Source organism: Marmota monax, unplaced genomic scaffold, assembly GCF_021218885.2.
Source record: "Marmota monax isolate L192 unplaced genomic scaffold, Marmota_monax_Labrador192_F-V1.1 WCK01_AAM20220418_F8-fsc00588, whole genome shotgun sequence".
NCBI lineage: Eukaryota > Metazoa > Chordata > Mammalia > Rodentia > Sciuridae > Marmota > Marmota monax.
The window spans coordinates 14,444-33,797 of NW_026694368.1; the positions used below are offsets into that span (position 1 = coordinate 14,444).

General features: G+C 37.3%; 1 protein-coding gene across 1 annotated transcript; it reads left to right on the forward strand.

Annotated features, from left to right (window-relative positions):
* Positions 1–11,031: 11,031 nt before the first annotated feature.
* On the forward strand, positions 11,032–11,973 carry LOC124109239 (olfactory receptor 4C15-like). Its single transcript, XM_046467765.1, has one exon. It carries the CDS (start codon positions 11,035–11,037, stop codon positions 11,971–11,973), a length of 939 nt encoding a protein of 312 aa, XP_046323721.1. The 5' UTR covers positions 11,032–11,034.
* The last annotated feature ends 7,381 nt before the right edge of the window (positions 11,974–19,354 follow it).

Sequence of the window (19,354 nt, forward strand, 5' to 3'; positions counted from 1 at the left end):
CTTCAAAAATAATAATGTAATGAGTAACAAATTCAAAATGGGCTTAAACAAAAAACTTGATGGGATCCTCATTATCTCAAAAGTGGAAACACAATTCTATAAAAATATCAGTACTGTGGGGTCAGAGACAATGTTGTTCACTATCTTTTCAGGTATCTACTCAAGTTGGCAAGTCAACATCCTATTGTGTAATTTGAATTTTATGCTTACTTAAAATTTAATATTTTTTAAATGGAAATAAAAAATACGTGTCAGATTGCAGGCTGCTGACTCCATGTTTGATAAAACTTGTGCATGGATTTTAAAAAAGTATCTTAGAGACAGATACTTAAAGTATTTCAAGTGCAAAGAAATTTTGATTTAGGATATTGATCTCAGTGATGCTGGAGAAAAACCAACCAGAACTCAGGAGAGGCATCCAGAAGAACATTAGTGGAACCTTCATTGTGGATTTCCTGTATGCTGTGACCATGTTCTTTAAGGTGGGTCCATTACCATCTCTACTGGTTTAATCATTCTTGAATTTCATAACAGATAGACCCTGATGGCCCAGAGCTGCCTACCTTGGATGATGTTCTCTTTGTTCAGCACAACTTTATGTCAAATAAACTTCAGAGGGCAAAATGAGGCAGATGTCATGGGGTCTCAACAATGAGTATTTCTTATTCAAGTTCAATCAAAGGGAATTGATGAAGGGCACAGCCAACAAAACCAGGACCGACTGCAAATATAGAGAGCTGACTCCTCTCCATTCTAAAGAGGAAATCCAGAGGCAACAAAGAGTAAAAAGAACTTTAAAACAAGATAATATTTTAATATATTTGGTATTTCAAGTTTAAGGAATGAAATTACTTAGGAATTATATTGTGTTACATCACAAGTCAGATAAAATCATAATTTTGCTCAAAATCTCATAGTGTTCTCCAATCTCAAATTACTCGTATTCCTACCATGAATCTTTTGCCCATCCTTGTACTGTGGGGTTTTCTTTATTTTATACCCTGATTATTATTCTTTGTCTTCCTTTCACTGAAAATAACTTTTTTTTTTCCTTTTGGCTCTGAATTCTCCCACTGTTATTTAATATTCCTATGTCTTCTCTGCTATCATTTTCAAATATACATATGACGTGCCGGTCAGGCTGACTCATCCTGAAGTTTGCATCCAGGGTAGGCAGTAGGTGTTCTGAACAAGTCAGGGGTTTTCTTCATTGTCTGTCTGTGGGTTCTTGGGTTTAGGTTGGCTCCACCTGGAAGGTGACAGTGTGACACTTTGCATGCCAGTGTGGGGCAGAGTGTTAGAGATTTCCATGTTGTACAAAAGCTTGGATTCTGGTTCTGGAAGTTTTCTCTCTGCTAGTCTCTATCTCCTAGTTTAGGCTGAAGCACACAAATAGAAATGATACCATCTTGTGTCACAAAACATGGTAAAATAGAATAAATGAAAGATGTTGAAACAAAAATGAAAGAAGGATATTCTTAAAGGTAGGATATTCATATAAAGACTATACAAAGAAGCCATTGTTTTAGTGTGGTCCAACCCAAAGGGACCTGAGGAGCTAGGTACCATTTTCCCCTGAAGCTTCAGTATTAAAAGCTATGTTCATTTTCATCCAATAGAACTATCCTACATTCTTTTCAAATAAAATGAAAAGAGATAATTATTTTATCCTTCAGAAATTGTGCTTTTAGTTTGAAAGTTACAGAATCTCAAAATCAATTTCGGAGAGGAAAAAAAGCAATTAGATTAACATAAAAATTTCCATATGTTAACAGAAATATTTCTCTTTAACAAGCACATGTTGCTGCCCAGTCCCAGTACAACACGCATTGTCCCCGTGGATTAATGCTGTTTTGTCCCAGATCTTAGTTCTTGCATTTAATAAGGACACTGGCATCTTGCCCCACTTTTACAATCAGACCCTACATTTCATCCCCACATGCACAGTGTTCCATTTCTGAGCATCAAGGAAAGTGAACTCATTTCCACAAAGAAACCCAAGAGCAGTTTAAAATGGGCAGGGGAGTCTTTTAATTGGTGGTGGATATAAAATTTTAAACACATGTGAGCAAATGGAAAACCAATTTCCAATCCCCGGGGAAAACTGAGAAGCAATTCTCCAGATTCATGAGCTCTCAGGGATATCTCTTTAAATTCCAGTTAGAAATCAAGGAGGTTACCTTCTTATTCATTTTTCTTTTTCCTGAGACCGTGTTCAAGACCACAATTGTGAGCCACTGAGAACATTACCAGCGTGACTGCCAGAGAGCATGTTCCCCCACACCTTACATATACAAGGAAGAACGGGCAACAACTTTCACATTCTGGCCACCACTGCATGAAATTTTCTCTACTGAGTTTACGGGGTGGTCATCATTAGAATTTTCAGGGAATATGTATGTGGTAAGATTTATAATTTACATTTTTGCATTTTCAGAGAGATTTCAAATTGTGAGGCAGTGTTTAAAATTCTGTGTGTGTTGTGATCAGTGTACCAAGTTTAATGCAGTCCTTGGCCTATAAATACTGTGCATTTTTGGACCAATTACTTAGCTATTGTGGCTGTAAGATTCTCATCTTTAATGGATGCTATATTACCACACTCAATGATAGTCAAGGGGAATAAATAATACATGTGGATCTTATAAGACAACATTTGATAAAAACAACAGCTATTTAAATGTTTCCAATATTTCTTTCAGTCAGGATATGGTGGTAGGGAGAATGATAAAATTAGACCCATTTAGATTTTCATCTTCAAGTTAAAGACAAATAATTAGAAAGGCAACAACTTCATATTTTTGTTCTAGTTCTCCTACAGCATATTCTGTGGTTTTTAATAAATTTTCATTTATCATTTGTCTTCTAATGTTCTCTCCATCTGGAGTTTTAAGTTCAAAAAGAGGAATTTTCTGAGGCTCTATAAAGTACATTGAAGTTGAAACATGACAAATTCAAGTATTGTTCTGTCTTTCACAATCATTGACGTAGCATGTAGCCTTTAGTATTTCCACAGCTACAAATTCACAAGTGGCACAGGGGAAAACATTAAAAAAAGAAATTAGGACTCAAGTCATGGAGTACAGTCTTCTAATAATGCACATTTAATTTTCTCTAAGTGCTTTGAGTTCATAAATCCATAGCCCTAAAAACAATGATGACAAAAAGAAAAATTGACTTAAATCATGGTAAGAATGCCTTAGAATTGAGCTTATAGAAATGTTTTTAAGATACAGTTTTTGACCTTTGAAAAAGCAGGAAATTTTTCATCTTTATTTGCATATGTCTGGAAAATGGAATGTACTATTTGTCAGCACAAGCTGCTCAACCATGGAAAGTTTTGTAGAAGCAAAGACAGAAAAGCATTAATGTGTTAAATTCAACATATGCTCCAAGTCAAATCCATAGTATGTAAGTTCTCATTCACCTGCAGCAATTTAGATCAAATTGTTCAACCATATGAAAAAAAAAATGACTCCTACATATCTTCAGGATCCTAATATGTTTGTGATAAAGCAAAGATCTTATTTTGTTGTTTTAATTTTTTTTCATATTTAGTGTGAATTGAATGAATACAAAGACAGTAAACATTTTTTAAAAAAACATAAAAATGAAAAACTGCTTTAATTTACTCCTCAGAATTGTCCAGGAAAATCTAAGTTCCTGAATTTCTTAACTATTTTAGTCCTACTTGACATAACTTAGTCTCTTCTTTAAAATGAGCTCAATTACTAAGGTAAGAAGGTTCATGTACCTGTAATAAAGATGAAAGGTGAAAACAAACAGGGTTTTTTTCCTTAAATTCCATAAATATTAAGTGTATAAAGAATGAAATATTTAGGGCTACCATGATGACAGAGAAAATGCACTAAAGTCTGAAAAGAATATATTTCTGAGCTGATCACAAAAAATGAATACGCTTAGCTTGATATACAAGAAATACATATTTTATGGATGAATGATTATCCTGAATCAAAAATATGGAGGCCAAGTAACTTATTAAAAAGGGTAATTACAAATAGGATTTTAATTCATTCTCTTAATTTGTAGTAGCAATATTTACGTGGTATAATAAAATGGATGGAAATGTGACTGATATGCATATATTTTTTATACAACTGCATTTGAAATTTGCTACTTGAATATAGTTGCAAAACACTTCTTACAATGACAACTTTACTAATCCCTTTTATAGATTTGAATGTTTTATGTACTTTTAAGTTGAAGCAGAAAATCTATTATTTTCAGAACAATTAGTGATAGAGTTATTTTTGTTGCTAAAATGAATAGAAAGCAAACAGTGGGCAATGTGGGTAATGAAGGAAATACTGGGCAATGTGGGTAGTGGGACACAGTGAGGCAAATTTCCCAAGGTCACCTCCAGATGATGGCCTGGTGTCCACACTGTTCATGCTGTGGGGGGGCCCTGAGAAATCCCAGGTTCAGCTTCATCATTTTCAGTAGTATAGCAATCAAGAAAGGAAAGACCACACACAGGATGTTCCAGGACAGATACAGACAGAATAAGCTGCTGCTTGTAGGAGGATCTGTTTAAAATTGATATCAGAATTAGTATATTCAGGACAGGGAGGGTTCTGTCCATGGTTTAGCTTTTTATGGAAAGTTAACAATAGTTAAAAATTTTTGATAAGAATTCTGTGTTATACTAACCAATTATTTCCTCCTCTACAAACCAATCTCCCTTAACTTCACTCTATTTTGCTGAACTCTAGATGGTGGTAAATCTGGTATTTTGTGTTTAAACTTATGATCAACTTTAAATATTGCTAAAACCATAACCAGATATATATTGCAATTAAAATTTTTTTAAAACTATTTTATCATTTTTATGTTTCCTTCCAGATACATTATATTTAATTTATCAAAGCAAATAAGCTAGGCTATTGGAAATTTTATTGTTTTTCTCATTTAACATACTATAAAAGTGCTTCACCTATTTTATTTATTTATTTATTTGCATTACAATTCTTAATACACCTTTAATGGTTTTATGGCTTTTTTAGGGGGAGTACCAGTGATTTATAGGGGCACTGGAACACTCAGCCATATCCCCAGACCTATTTTGTATTTTATTTAGGGACAAGGTTTCACTGAGTTGCTTAGCACCTTGCTTTTGCTGAGGCTGGCTTTGAATTAGCAATTCTCCTGACTCAGTTTCCCAAGGGGCTGCGATTCCAGAAGTGTGCCAGGAAGCTCAACTTTTTAAACAGTTTTGTTACCATCATGTGGTATTAATTTTAAATATCTGATTTTCATAAACATCTTTCTGTCGCTGACTATTTTAGCTAGGTCTCCCTTTTCTCCATCACACATGGCACTGAACTGTCTTCCATTGTAAAGCTTCCTTTCTCTCCCCATTGCACTTTCAGGATAAATGTTTAGGGTTGAAGTTGCTAGTATAAAAATTACTAACATATTTATGATTCTAAAATTATTTACTAATATGTTTTACAAAAGAATTAGATGAATGAACCAGTTTTATTGCTATTTTAAGGTATAATTTAAAATTGTGTAATTTAAAAAGTATAAATTTTTAGAGTGATTTAATTTCATCTCTCTTTGTATAAATAAGCAGTGCTTGAAAATACTGCTAATAACATTTTTTATGTCATGCTTTCCATTTATACTTCAAAAAACATATTAATTATAAGCAATTGACTCTTTTGTGTCAGGTAGTTGATGAGTGTTCCTCTATTTTAGACTTGAGGAGATGGGAACATGATGATTTCTTTAATGATACCTGACCACTGGATGACGTTCCTGGGATTCATAGTTTTCCAACAGCAAACACTGAAAGCATTTTAAAATTAATATTTTATTAGAGTAAGTTAAGGTAAACATAAAATTGCTAAGATTGAAAGTATCCTGTGTACTACCCACTTTCCCCTAATATTGCATCTTAAATTAGCCCAGAAATATGTATCAAGAATATGAAACAATAATGGATGCTAACTTATTCTTCACTAAACAATAGACTATATTTGACTAATTTTTCTTTTATTGTGGTTTTTTTTTTGTGTTCTAGGATTCAATTCTTCTTAACTCATTGCCTCTAAGAAAATTACCTTTCAAAAAAATTAAAATGATAAACCTTCTGATCAAAACCATTAACATACTATATTCTCCACTGTCAATGTTCTGACACAAATTTACAAAATTCCTTTATTTGATAAAATAAGGAGTTGTGTGTTTATATTTAATGAATATTTCAAATTTAAAATTACATTGTTTTAAAAACACCCTTATAAAAGGAAGTGAAAGGGCAAAATTTATTTAATTATTAGATTAACATAGGGCTTGTCTTCCTTTTTGAAAGAAAACTGGAGCAGGACTGATCACACACTCACCTTGTCAGAAGCCAGACAGGCTGCTTTGCACAGAAAGAGAACAGCAGCAAATACCCCTTGAGTGCTACTTTATAGTCCAGAATCATGGCTGCATGCACTTTAAGCGCAAGTTTATCTCTTGTGACTGGCATCACCTTTTTTCGGAAGGCAAGTTTCTGTTTCTTGGGAACAGAGATGGGCGTGTCTTTTTCTCTCAAGGAGAGAACAGAGACCCACAAGATTTTATCTCTCAAAAATTGGCAAATTTCTACTTTTTTAAATTGTAGTTGAACACATTACCTTTATTTTGTTTATTTATTTTTATGTGGTGCTGAGGATCGAGCCCAGCGCCACGCAAGAAGAAAAACATTATTCATAAAGTGGGGGTGGGGAAAGGAAGATGGCTGCAATTGTGCCAACATCCCTCCCTTTTTGTTTTAATACAGGGGTTTAGGGTGGCTTATGGATGGAGGTCTCTTATTATGGCTACTTCCTGATGGCATGGGGGTGGCAGCAGAGGCAGAGGCAGGTCCTAGAGGGAGTTTTTTTTTTTTTGTCAATTGAATATATTCTCACAGAGGCATCTGATTGACCACTTGGTTGTTGAAGGTCTTGGTTCTTTCCATGATGATTTCCTGTAAAATCTTGAAAACACATGGTAACAAAACTACCAGGCAGAGAATGGCAGTGAGAGGTCCCAGAAGGGGTAAGACCCAAGTCAGGATAGGGTCCAATAGGCTGGTGAGAAAGAAAGAGAGGGAATTAGCCAGAGAACTTTAGTTTAAGCTTAGCTTTTAGATTCTATAGGGTTTGTATGTTTTGTTTTATCTTTCCTGATTGGTTGATATGGTAACAACATTTTTCTAGGAGAAGACAGGTACCTCTCTTTTCTGCTTTAATTAGATCTATTGCCCTCCTGTTCTGTAGGGTGACTTCTCTCAGGGAAAGGATCTGAGTCTATAGGAGGTGGATAGCCTCATTGAAGTGTAGATGGATCTGACTAGTTCCTCACCAAGTTGGTCAAGTTGGGAGGCCAAGATAAGGCTATGTCCGAGGGCTCCCCCTACTGTCCCCAGGGTTACCAGTGAGGATATTAGACTAATGCCTAAGAGGACTGGAAGAATGACTGCCTGGTTAGATTAAGTTGGGGGAACGTGAGGACAGCCATCTCAACCAATGTATAGAGCAAGATGGGGAGATAGGACGATCAAGACACAGGACCTGGGGTAGAAGCATTGACACATGTCATGAGAGAACTATTTTGGCATAAGATGTGAGTTCCTAGGGGGTTTATATAAGAGTCTGGCCCCATGATGATATGGTGTAGACAGCAAGTGGGGTTGGTGTGGGTGTTAGACTGAGTGTTCCAGAAAGACCCATTTAGTCCTGCTGTATGAAGGGGTAGCTGTTGAGAGAATTTATGTAAGGTGGAAGTACAGGAATTGGGAGGTGGGAACACATTGGACATTGGATAGGAGAATGGCTGATTTAGGAGGATCACCCATTGGGGTACAAACGAAGCAGTCTTGTTGATAAAGGGACTAATGTACTATGTGATGTAAAAGGTAGAGAGAATAACCTGTGATTTGGAGCCAGGAAGTTTGAGGGTGTCTATTGTTTTAAGTTTTGGAAAATTTTGTGGGAGCTGTTTGTTATTATATAATGACTGCGTCTCATAAGGTGTGTGGGGCTTAGTCATAGGTTCAGATTATCTGGAAAGATCCATGAGGGTCTGGGCTTGCCACATAAAAGTTTATAGAGCCAGTTACTCCTTTTCCCATTTTGTGTCCCAAGGATAATCAATCCTGAAGGTATGTAAAGGCAGGATCCTATAATAGGGGTTTGGAGAAGGAGGGGGTTGGGACAGTCTGTTGGAAGAGCCATATCCATGTTCCATAGAATGATAATTGCAGGACCATTTGGAATATCCCTTCCAATTGAGGTCATTGGATGTGTCGGAGTTATCAGAAGTTAAGCAGAGACAGAAATTATGAGAGAAAAAGCTTCCTTGGGTATATTTGGTACAGTCAAAACAGTTGATAACACAGATTTGAGCAAAGTTGAATGTGAGGAGAGGGTCCTTTGACAACCTTTAATGGGACAGAAGGCAGAGTTGACTAAAGTGGAGGACTTTTGTCCACTGCATATATCTTAAATTGCCAAGCATAGTGAGTGCCAGAAGGATTTTTGGGAGCTGTGGGAGGGAAATAGAGAAAGAAGAGGGGTAGTGTGATCATAGTATGTGGAAGGGGAGAGAGTAAAGGAGAAAGGGGGGAGGTAAATTTCAGTTGGGGTGAAGTCCCTGAAGAATCCCTGAAATGAGCTGGAAGAGGAAAGTGGGAATAATAGGCCTTGGAAGTCCTGGGTCAGAGGCCAGCTCTGTCCATAGGATGAACAGAAATTGATAGTAATAAGAAAGGGAGAGGAAGTCACTTATCTGAGGTGGTGTGGTCTTTGGGTTGTTCTAGTACTGGGTGAAGTTTGGAGACTTTTGTCTGTTTGAGCCACAAAGTGAGGGGCCTGTGGAGGTTGTAGTGAAGTGAGGGTGAGAGCAGGTTTTGAGAGCTAAATTGTGTGTCCATTTGGGGAACCCCTTAAGCTTGGCAGAAGTTAGGGTGGTTGAGAATAACTTCATATGGTTCCATCCATTTAGGGGACAGGCCATTGAGTAGAGTAACTGCATTGGGATGGAAGGATTAGAAGAATACCATGTCCCCCACTAGAATAGGGGAGGAAGAGTTGTCTGTAGGGACCAAGTGATTAAGATCTGCATATTTCCAAATCAATGCTTGAAGGTGATTCAAAAGAGGGGGCAAAAGGTGGGGTGGAATAGCTGTGGGCTGTGGGCATAAAGTAGAGGGTGTCATTGGGCACCCATACATAAGCTCAAATGGAGAGATATGGGAGGGTTTTTTTTAGGGAGGGTTCATAACCTTGGGGGGCGCAGAGAGATAAGTGTTACTCAGTCAAGATGTAGTTTGAGAGAGAGTTTAGTGAAGTGTATTTGATGGTTTCGTTGGTGCGTTCTACCTTGCCTGATGATTGAGGGCAGTGGTATATGAAAATATCAGGGTATGTTAAGTACTTGTGTTAATTGTTGGATAATTTGAGAGATAAATTTGGGCCCATTACAGACTGAAAGAAAGAAGGCAGGCCAAAGTGAGGAATGAGTTCTTTAAGGAGGATTTTGGAAATGGTTTGCTACTGGTGGGAAAGACCTCAACACATTCAGAGAATGTGTCAACCAGGACTAGGAGATATTTGAAACATTTTATGGTGGGCATGTGGTTGAAGTCAATTTGCCAATTGTTGGCAGGTAAATGTCCTCTTACTAATGAGTTGGAATGGAGGGAGGACAAATGTTAGAGAAAGGGTTAGTTTTTTGACATTTCTCGCAGGAAGAGGAGAGGTCTTGGAGGAATTTGATATTGTGAGGGTTAGAGAGTGTTTGACAATGTCCCTTAGAGAAGACAGGTTAAGGTAAAAAAAAGTCTCACCTATCTACACTACCCTTGGTAAGGGGCTATGGCAGTGTGTTCTCATCACACATTACTTTTCTCTGTGCTATTGAAGACATCAATGTTTTTACCTGTAGAGACTAATTGTATCCTCAAAAGAGTCTTGAAGACTCTGGACTATGATGGTTGCCTATTTGCCTATGCAAATGATTGGCCATCACCTTCTGATTCCTCATCATTTTCTGTTTCCTTCATTAAGATCCCATTCACTAATGAACAAAAACTAAGAGGATTTAGTGATTCAAGTGGGTGTGAACTCTAGGAAAGTTAAGTCTGCCCTGAAGTTTCTGATAGAAAAGAGAAATTCTTACTCTTTCCAGAGTGATCCAGAGGAAAGGACTTTGTTTTGGAGACAGATGTTCTGTGTAACAACCTAGGTCAATCATCTGGTGTTCACTTGTGCTCAACCATGAATTTCCTATCAAGGAAGTAAGGATATAAATCTTAGAGTGTTACCAGGGTAGTGAGTCTTGTATAACTGCTCTCCTGTACCTATTTCTCTCCTGTACCCTAAAAACTAAACATTTAGTGCAGACTTGTGATGTGCTGTCTGTCACTTGGTACTTTTTCATAGATCCTTCATTTTGATAAAGAAGAAATTGAATCATGAAAAGACCAAATTCAGTTTATACCTTAAAGAAAGTTTTGATGTGTAGTCATGCTTTAAAATCACCACTTAAATTGTATATTATTTCTTATTTTAGGTCTCAGGGTCTCCAGATTACAGATGGCTTATTAGTCAACTCTGCCTCCTCTCATAACAATGGGAGAAATGAACAATAGAGCTACAGTCCTTGTATCCCACCATGGGGGTGAGGTGAAGAATGCTTCCCAATGATCCACTGAGGGAAGTCACTAGTAAATCATCAAAGCTCTCTTTGGAGATTAAAATCTATTCTCCTCTACCTTCTTCTTTATAGAAGCTTTGCTAATTCAAAGGCTGTGAATACTTATCTTCACCTCAATTCTGCCTGATCTCTAGCTCCTATCCTCAATAAATGTCTAAATTTGTGTTTGCAATGACAACAGAAACCATAAAGACAATAGTGTATTTAGGTGCACTGAGATAATTGGTGACTCTAAAACTATAAAGTGGCCTGAAGCAAATTTTTATCATAATTGCATACTTCAATGATAACTTTTGCATGTTTGCCCTTTTCTTGGAAATCATGCAAAACCAAAGCTTCATAACTGAATTTGTCCTCTTGGGGCTTTCAAAGAATCATACTATTCAGAAAATAGTATTTGTTGTGTTTTTGTTGGTCTACATTGCAAGTATTGTAGGCAACATGCTGATTGTACTGACCATCCTCTGTAACCCTGCACTGCTGGGCTCCCCCATGTACTTCTTTTTGGCATCATTATCCTTCCTGGAGGCCTGTTTATCCTCTGCCATCACACCGAAAATGATTGCAGACTCCCTTTATGAGAGGAAAACCATCTCTTATAAAGGATGCATGATTCAACTTTTTGCTGAACATCTATTTGGTGGGGCGGAGATGATCATCCTCACTTCCATGGCTTATGATCGATATGTGGCCATTTGCAAGCCCTTGCACTACTCTTCCATCATGAACTGGAAGCTCTGTGGCATTCTGATGGTGGTGGCCTGGTCAGGGGGCTTCTTGCATTCCATTACAGTGGTTCTGTTGACTTTCCAACTGCCCTATTGTGGGCCTAATGTCATTGATCATTTCATGTGTGACTTGTACCCATTATTGGACCTGGCCTGCACTGACACTCACGTCCTTGGCCTTTTAATGGTTGCCACGACTGGGTTTATGTGCATTATAATCTTCTGCTTGTTGCTGGTCTCCTATGGTATCATATTGTTCTCCCTGAGAAAACACAGTGCTGAGGGGCGGAGGAAAGCTCTGTCCACCTGTGGATCTCACATTGCTGTTGTGGTTTTGTTTTTTGTCCCATGCATATTTATAAATGCCCGGCGTCCTTCTGTCTTTTCCTTTGACAAACTGGTAGAAACCTTTTATACCATGTTCACCCCCTTGCTCAATCCCTTGATTTATACTTTCAGAAATAAGGAAGTGAAAAATGCTATAAGGAAAATGTGGAAGAGATTGGTGTTAGTTTCTGATGAAAAATATTAGACGCAAAAATAGTATAAAGAGCAAAGCAATCAAATGGTTGAAGACAAAGCTTTATAGGATGCTCAGTACCTATTAAGATGTAATACACTTCTATAGAACAAGAAATTATTTTGGCCATCAAAGATGATGTTTTTTATTTTTATAGCAGGTGTCTACTTTGAGTTGGCAACTCAGTATCTAGATATGCAAATTAGAGAAAGTTGACCTTTATGCTTACCTCAAATCTAATAATAATAATAAAGAATGGAGAGAAAAAATATTTGTCAAAATGTTAGACATTAACTTTATGCTTTCCAAAATCTTGGGTGACAAAACAAATACATCTTTGACATGAGGATTAGAATCTTACTCAAACTATTTCATTTGGGAAAAAAAAAAGATTTATTTAGGAGGGTGAACTCAGTGATTCTGAATCAAAAGTAACCTGAATTCAGGAAAAGCACACAGAAGAGCAATAATAGAACTGCTGCAGAAGTTCTGCATCAGATGACTCCATTAATGAAAGGGATCCATTAACATTTCTATATAATTGATGTAGCCTCAGGAATTTCTTGACAGATAAACCCTGGGTGGCCCAATGCTGCCCACTAAGAGTTCCTCCTGGGCAACAATCAGGCTAAGAAGAGAGGAGGCATCTCCATACTGATTTCCAAATTGGCCGCACCAATTTGCAGTCCCACCAGCAGTGTACAAGTGTACCCTTTTCCCCACATCCTTGCTAACACTTGTTGTTGTTTGACTTCTAAAAAATAACAAAATCATGGCATTTGCAGGGAAATGGATGGCATTAGAGCAGATTATGCTAAGTGAAGTAAGCCAATCCCTAAAAAACAAATGCAGAATGTCTTCTTTGATATAAGGGGGGCAACCCAAAACAGAGCAGGGAAGAAGAGCATGAGAAGAAGATTAACATCAAACAAAGACTAGAGTTGGAGGAGAATGTGAGAGAGAAGGGGAATTGCACTGAAGATGGAAGGAGACCCTCATTGTTATACAAAAATACATATAAGAGGATGTAAGGAGAAGGGGGGAAAAAGAGAGAGAGAGAGAAATGAGTTAAGGTAGATGGGGTAGAGAGAGGTAAGGGGAGGTGAGGGGAAAGGAGGGGAAGGAGGTATGAAGGGGATAGGAAGGGCAGCAGAATACAACAGACACTAGTATGACAGTATGTATAAACGTGGCTGTATAACCAATGTGATTCTGCAATCTGTACAAGTGGGAATAATAAGAATTCATACCACATTTGAATCAAATGTATGATATATGATATGTCAAGATCAATGTAATGTTTTGAGCAACTAATAAATTTCTGATGTTTAAAAAAAAGAAAAAGAAAAAAATATATATAAAAATGAAAAAAAAAAAGAGAGGAGGCAGATTCCAGGAGGGAGTCAGCCATGTGTATCTCCTATTCAAGCACAAGCAAAGGGAATTCTGAAGATGCTACATTACCAAGAAAACCAGAACTAACTGAAGATATGAAGAGCTGATTCCTCACAGCCCCAAAGAAGGATTAAATCTAGGGGCATCAGAAAATGCAAGGAAGTCTCAAAAGATTACATCTCAATTTACTTCGTGATTTAAATTTTTGTGAGTTTTTGCCACCAATTGAAAATAATTCTATTTGAACAGTCATCAATAAGATCATTTAAATTTAGATACATCTTATTTTTTGTTCCCATAGTTGAGATTGTTTAATATATGAAGTTGCCATGTGGCTTCTGAAATAATTGCATTTACACAAAACATTTCAATTCTCCCCTAGCCTAGCAACATGAATAAAATGCCCACCAAGTATTGTGGGCAATAATACTGATTTTTTTTCTGTAATCAGTCAGGCCAGGCTCAAAGTAGAAGAGTGTATATAATAATTGACTTCCCAAGAACAGATATGGACAAATATATATAAGATTTAAATGCTCTTTGGGGGAATTAAAGCCGTTGAGGAATTAAAATTTGCTCTAAAACACCAACTGGGCAAAGTATGAGCCCTACAGCAGACCAGGTGTGTCACAGAGGCTTAGGCATGCCAGTGCACCTGTCCTTCACTTTCCTTTCTTGTCCATCAGCTGTCTGTTCTCATAGCCGGAGAAGCTTCATGTCCTTTCTTTTCACACAGTTCTCTTCATTAAGTACTTCATGTATCTCTAGGGTCCAGCTTGAAAAGCGAGGAATTGATATCACTGGGCACTGGGTCAATTAATTTATGGTTCTCTGAATCCAATATTTGAAATAGTGTAAAATAAAAGGTTATTCAGGACAGATTGTAGTGACCACACAGATTCAGGTCTGATCCATCATGCACTTGCATACAAACATATTTTGTCATTTTAATTTCCAACCTGTTATTGTATCTTTAGATAAGAAGACATAATATTCAGTCAAGAAATAAATGAATATCAGAAGATATCTACCCAACATTTTTTATTCTTACAAGTCTGCTTACCAGAATTTGATGAATCCTGGCTATAATAGTTCTTTTTACATTCCATTTTCGATATTGATTTTTCCTAGCCATGGTGACATTTATCCCAATGTATTTTATCTTTGGCATTTTAACCATTATGTTAGTGTCATTTGGCTTATGTCATTAATTTAGTCAGAAATGCCATATCAATATAGAGTGTGGGAATTAGTGCAGTTGGATATCTGAGATAAGTCATTGGACAGAGAGCTCTTTTATAACTTAATTGATTCAGGAATTTTATTTGCTACATCATATATCCGATAAAAATTACCATTCTACTACAAATCTTGCATTATTCTCCCTCCCAGCCCTAGGTTATTTCTGCCATGGATCTCTCTGATCTTTGGACTGTGGGTTTTTCCTTCTCTCTTCCCCTGCTATTCTTCCTTTCTTGCTGTTGCTCAAAATGACATAATTTCTTTTGATTCTGACTTATCCCACCACTCGCTATCCTTTCTGCTTTCCTTGGTATAATATTTTAAACACATATATCCAATGCTTTTGGGTGGAGGTCAAGATGGCAGAGTAGAACCTGGTAGCACTCTCAGCTCCTCCATGATGCAAATGTGAAACAGCTGGAGAAGAGCTACTCAGCCAGGTGGGTGACTGAGGGGATGGAGAGAGGTTCAGTACTGGACAGTGAGATAGTCAGAGATTCTGATTATTAGAGCAGGGTGAGAAAGGTCTCACTGGCACCAATCCTGTCCCAGCAGACCTGGAGCCAGGCAGGGGAGCCTGGTGACAAAAAGGGAAAGAGAAAGAGATATAGAGAAGAATATCAGTATAGAAACACTTGCAGAACAGAAAGTAAGTCTGAACTTAGCTGATCTGGGAGCTGCATATCAAGCTGATGTGTTAGAAGTGCTTCTGAGCTTCTGCTTACAAATGGAGAGCTCCTGTAGGGAGCCAACTTGTGGGGTCATGCCTGAGCTTGCTGCTTTGGGAAACATAAAGTCCTTGCATCTTCACTTTCCCTGCAGACTACAGGAAATATTGCTATAGTATCTCAGCCAGCATCCACCTGGGGACAAATTGTGGCCCTGGTCAAATGCCACTGAAGGAAGCTGTTATGATTTGGATACGGGATGGCCATACCCAAGCTCTTGTATTAATAAAGGAATGAGAAATGGGTGGATTGTGGGAGCTGAGACAAGCAATCATCCTACTTTGAATAACTGTGTGGTAACTGTAGGCAGGTGGGGTAGACCCAGAGGGTTTGGGTCACTGTGGATGTTCCCTGGAAGCCTGCATCTCCCCTGTGGTCCTTCTCTGCAGCTCGCTGCTTCCTTGCTGCCATGAGTTGTGCAGATTTTCTTTGCTAGGACCTTGCCACATCATGTGCTGCCTCATTTGGGCGCAGAGCAATGCCATTGGCCATATATGGACAGAGACCTTTGAAACTCTCTGTCCCAAATGAACTTTTCCCCATCTAAGTTGTACTTGTCAGGTATTCTGGTCACTATGGTGCAAAAGCTGCCTAAAACATAAGCTGTCTGAGTAATGTATACACTGAGATGGCTGAAAGCAAAGGCCACCAAGGTCCACTTACCACTCGCCAGCTGTAACAGAACCTCAGCTACCCTTGGAGACAATGACCTTTATCATCTGGACCTATTGTCCTTCTCCCTGGGAACTGCAGATTATGTGGTGGGGGAAGGGGGTGGTTCTCACAGAACTGCTACCAATGCTAGGGAGGGAGCTACTGTGCTCACTGAGCCACTGGAATCACCCCAGTTGTGCTAGAGGTGGGCAGGCTGAGGCCTTTGTAAATGGGCTCTGGAGGCTGAGTGTCTCACAATTTTTGAAGCAAGATGGTTGTCTAGATGTGATAAAAAATGAATATACAGTTTTCTAGTGCAGGGATGATCTGGTTGACTTGATCACTACCTCCACACCCACATGCTTTCAAAAGTATGGTATTGTAGGTTGGATTTTTGCTACCCTGGATACCTGGTGGGTTCCCAAACCAAAAATCCTCAAAGAGATCTCACCATATTAAATACCTATGCAAGGTTTGTTGTCTGTTCTTTTGTTTTCATTGTATAATATTTATGTTGTTTTGTTTTGTTTTTCATCATTGTCTGTACACTCATTTAAGTGAGTTCACACATTTTTTTTAAAAATCAGTAATTGGATTTTTTCCCATCTCCTGTCTTTATCTCATTTTAATTCCCTTCACTTCTCCTTTTTATCTCTTATAATTTGTTCTTCTTTCTCCCTTTCTTCCTTCTTATGTTTCTTTCTTCTTTTTCCATATTGTAATATTAGCTTTATTCTCATTAATGCCAAAATTTTCCATCTACTCTATATTACTAACCCCTATTTCTTTTCTTTGTTTCATGGACTTATATACATCATTTTCAAGGAATTTTAGTAAATGTTTAAATATGAAGTATGCTTCACATGATCATGTATGAGACAATGGAAGTTTTTTTCAGGAGTGAAATGATTGGGCTATGACAGCCCTAACCCAACCAGCAAATTGATCCTCAGATGTGCATTAACTAGGTGATTACTATAGGCTGGTAGTGTGTTGTTGAAATAAGTAGGTTGCTGGGGACATGCGTTGGGGTCATTTTTTTGTCCCTGGGGTGTAGAAATCTTTCTGCTTGCTTGTTGTCATGTTCTGAGCTGAATTCCTCTACCACACACTTCCACCATGTGTTCTGCTTCACCTTAGGCCCAGAGCTATTGAGCAAACTGACTGTGGACTGAAAATTTTAAACCCTGAGCCAACATAAATAACATTTTATTCCTCTACATTTTTGTTGTCACGTCCTTTGGTCACAGTGACAAGATGAATGAAATGCAGAAATGGGTTTGCTGCTGTGACTAACATGATGACGTGGTTCAGAAGACTTTGGACACTCTTCAAGGGGCCTGAAGACTTATGTCTCAGTTTTCCCTCCAGTTTCTGTCTCAATGCTCTATTTCCTTCCATTAAACATGCCTGTTATAACTTGTATTCAAATAAATTTACAAGGAAAAATTTATCTCTAGAAGTGTCACTTTTAGTTTTAAAGTTATAGAACCTTAAAATCAATTTATGAGATGAAAAATTACACTATTAACATGCATTTTTAAAAATAAGAACTTTTTTCTGCCACAGTCTCATAATACAATGTGCTGTCCTATGTACTACTGTTGCCTTATTGCAGAACTCATCTCTTACACTTGGTAAGTGCACTGGATCTTGTTCTACTTCTCCAAGCAGACACTATCTTCTAGCTCCATGTCAATGTTGTCCTATTTCTAACATGTTGGAGGAATGAACACATCCTTAAGTAGAAACCTAGGAGAAGTTATAAGAAAAGGAACAAAATTATTCAATTGTTAGGTATATAATAGTTTCATAAACACTGGTATAAGTGAAAAACTACAAAAAATGTCTTGGCAAATTATGCTGATGGAAAATTTCCATGTCCTGGGGGAAACTGAGAAGCAATTCTATAGGTTCATAACCTGTCAGAGAATCCCCTTTAAATTGCGGTTGGAAATCAATAGGGAATTAATGATGCCTCATTTTCTTTTTTCCTTTGACTATGTCAATGGCAATATGTGTGATGTAGTGGAAACAATACCATCCTGATTCCCCAGGATGCTTTTCCTCTCTCTCCCTTAGGTATAGAAGAAACACTTGGAAATTACCTTCACACTTTGGCCACCATGGAATAGGCATTTCTCCATGGAGAATAGATAACAGCTGTCAGCTGTCACTAGCAATTTCAAGGAAGTGGTAGATGGTGAGTTTTATAATTCACAGTTTTGCATTAAGTATTTCAAATTGTATTGTTGTGATTAAAACTGTGGGTGTTGTGGTCAGGGCACCAATTTAATGCAGTGCCTAGGCCTGTCCAAAGCTATATACTTATGCAAATTACTCAAATTATGAGTGTATTTAGATTTCTATATCAAGTTAAGATAGATAAAATAAATTAGAAATAGAACAAGTGCACATTTTTTACTTGGCTTCCAAATAGGATTTTATTTCTTCTTTCAGAACATGTGCTTATTTATCATTTAACCTCAATATTCTCCCCATGATGATGTTTTTGATTATAAAGCGAAATTCTTGAGGCATACCATTGTTGGAATATGGTAAATACATATGCTGGCAGACTCTCATACTTATTGGTAGAGAATATAGCATTTACTATTTTTATACTTCACACTCACCAATACCACAAGGAATGACATTAAAGGTAAGAAAAAGTGACTCAAGTCTTCTGATTTAGCTATGTACTCTTGATTTTCCTTGAGTTCATTTGATTCCAGGCAGAGCATCAGATTGCTGTCTCAAAATTGTTCAAGAGAACTATGGAGACTGAAGTTTTGAACTGTTTTACTGCAGGTTGTCTGCTAGTTGTCAAGGTTTGGTCTCTCCCTTTAAAAAAGAGACATCAGAAATGAGACAAGTTCATGCATCAATTAGGATAAGCAAAGATGGAAATAAAAGTTCTTTCTTTTGTTGTTGTTGTTTTTCAAATTTTACAAATTCAAATGGGCTAACTCCTCATATTTCAGTGTTTTATTGATCCTATCATGTGATGTGGTAACAGCCTCATTTACATTATACATCATTAAAGTACAGAACACTTAAATATTTCGACATTTCCCTATTGTACATGATTCCATACCATCTTCCATTGTAAAGCTCCCTTATCTTGCTTTACTTCTAGAGCATATTTTTAGTATTGAGGTCACCAGTTTAAAATGCAAACATAATTATGATCATAAAATTATTTACTGATGTTTTCCAAAAAGAAAAAAGAAATAGATGAGTGAACAAGTTTCATTCACTGTACTTTTATCTAATGTAAAATATAGATAAAATTTAAAACAACATGATTTTTTAAAGATAAATTTTGTTATGAGTGATTCAACTTCTGTCTCACTTTGTGTATATAGAAATTG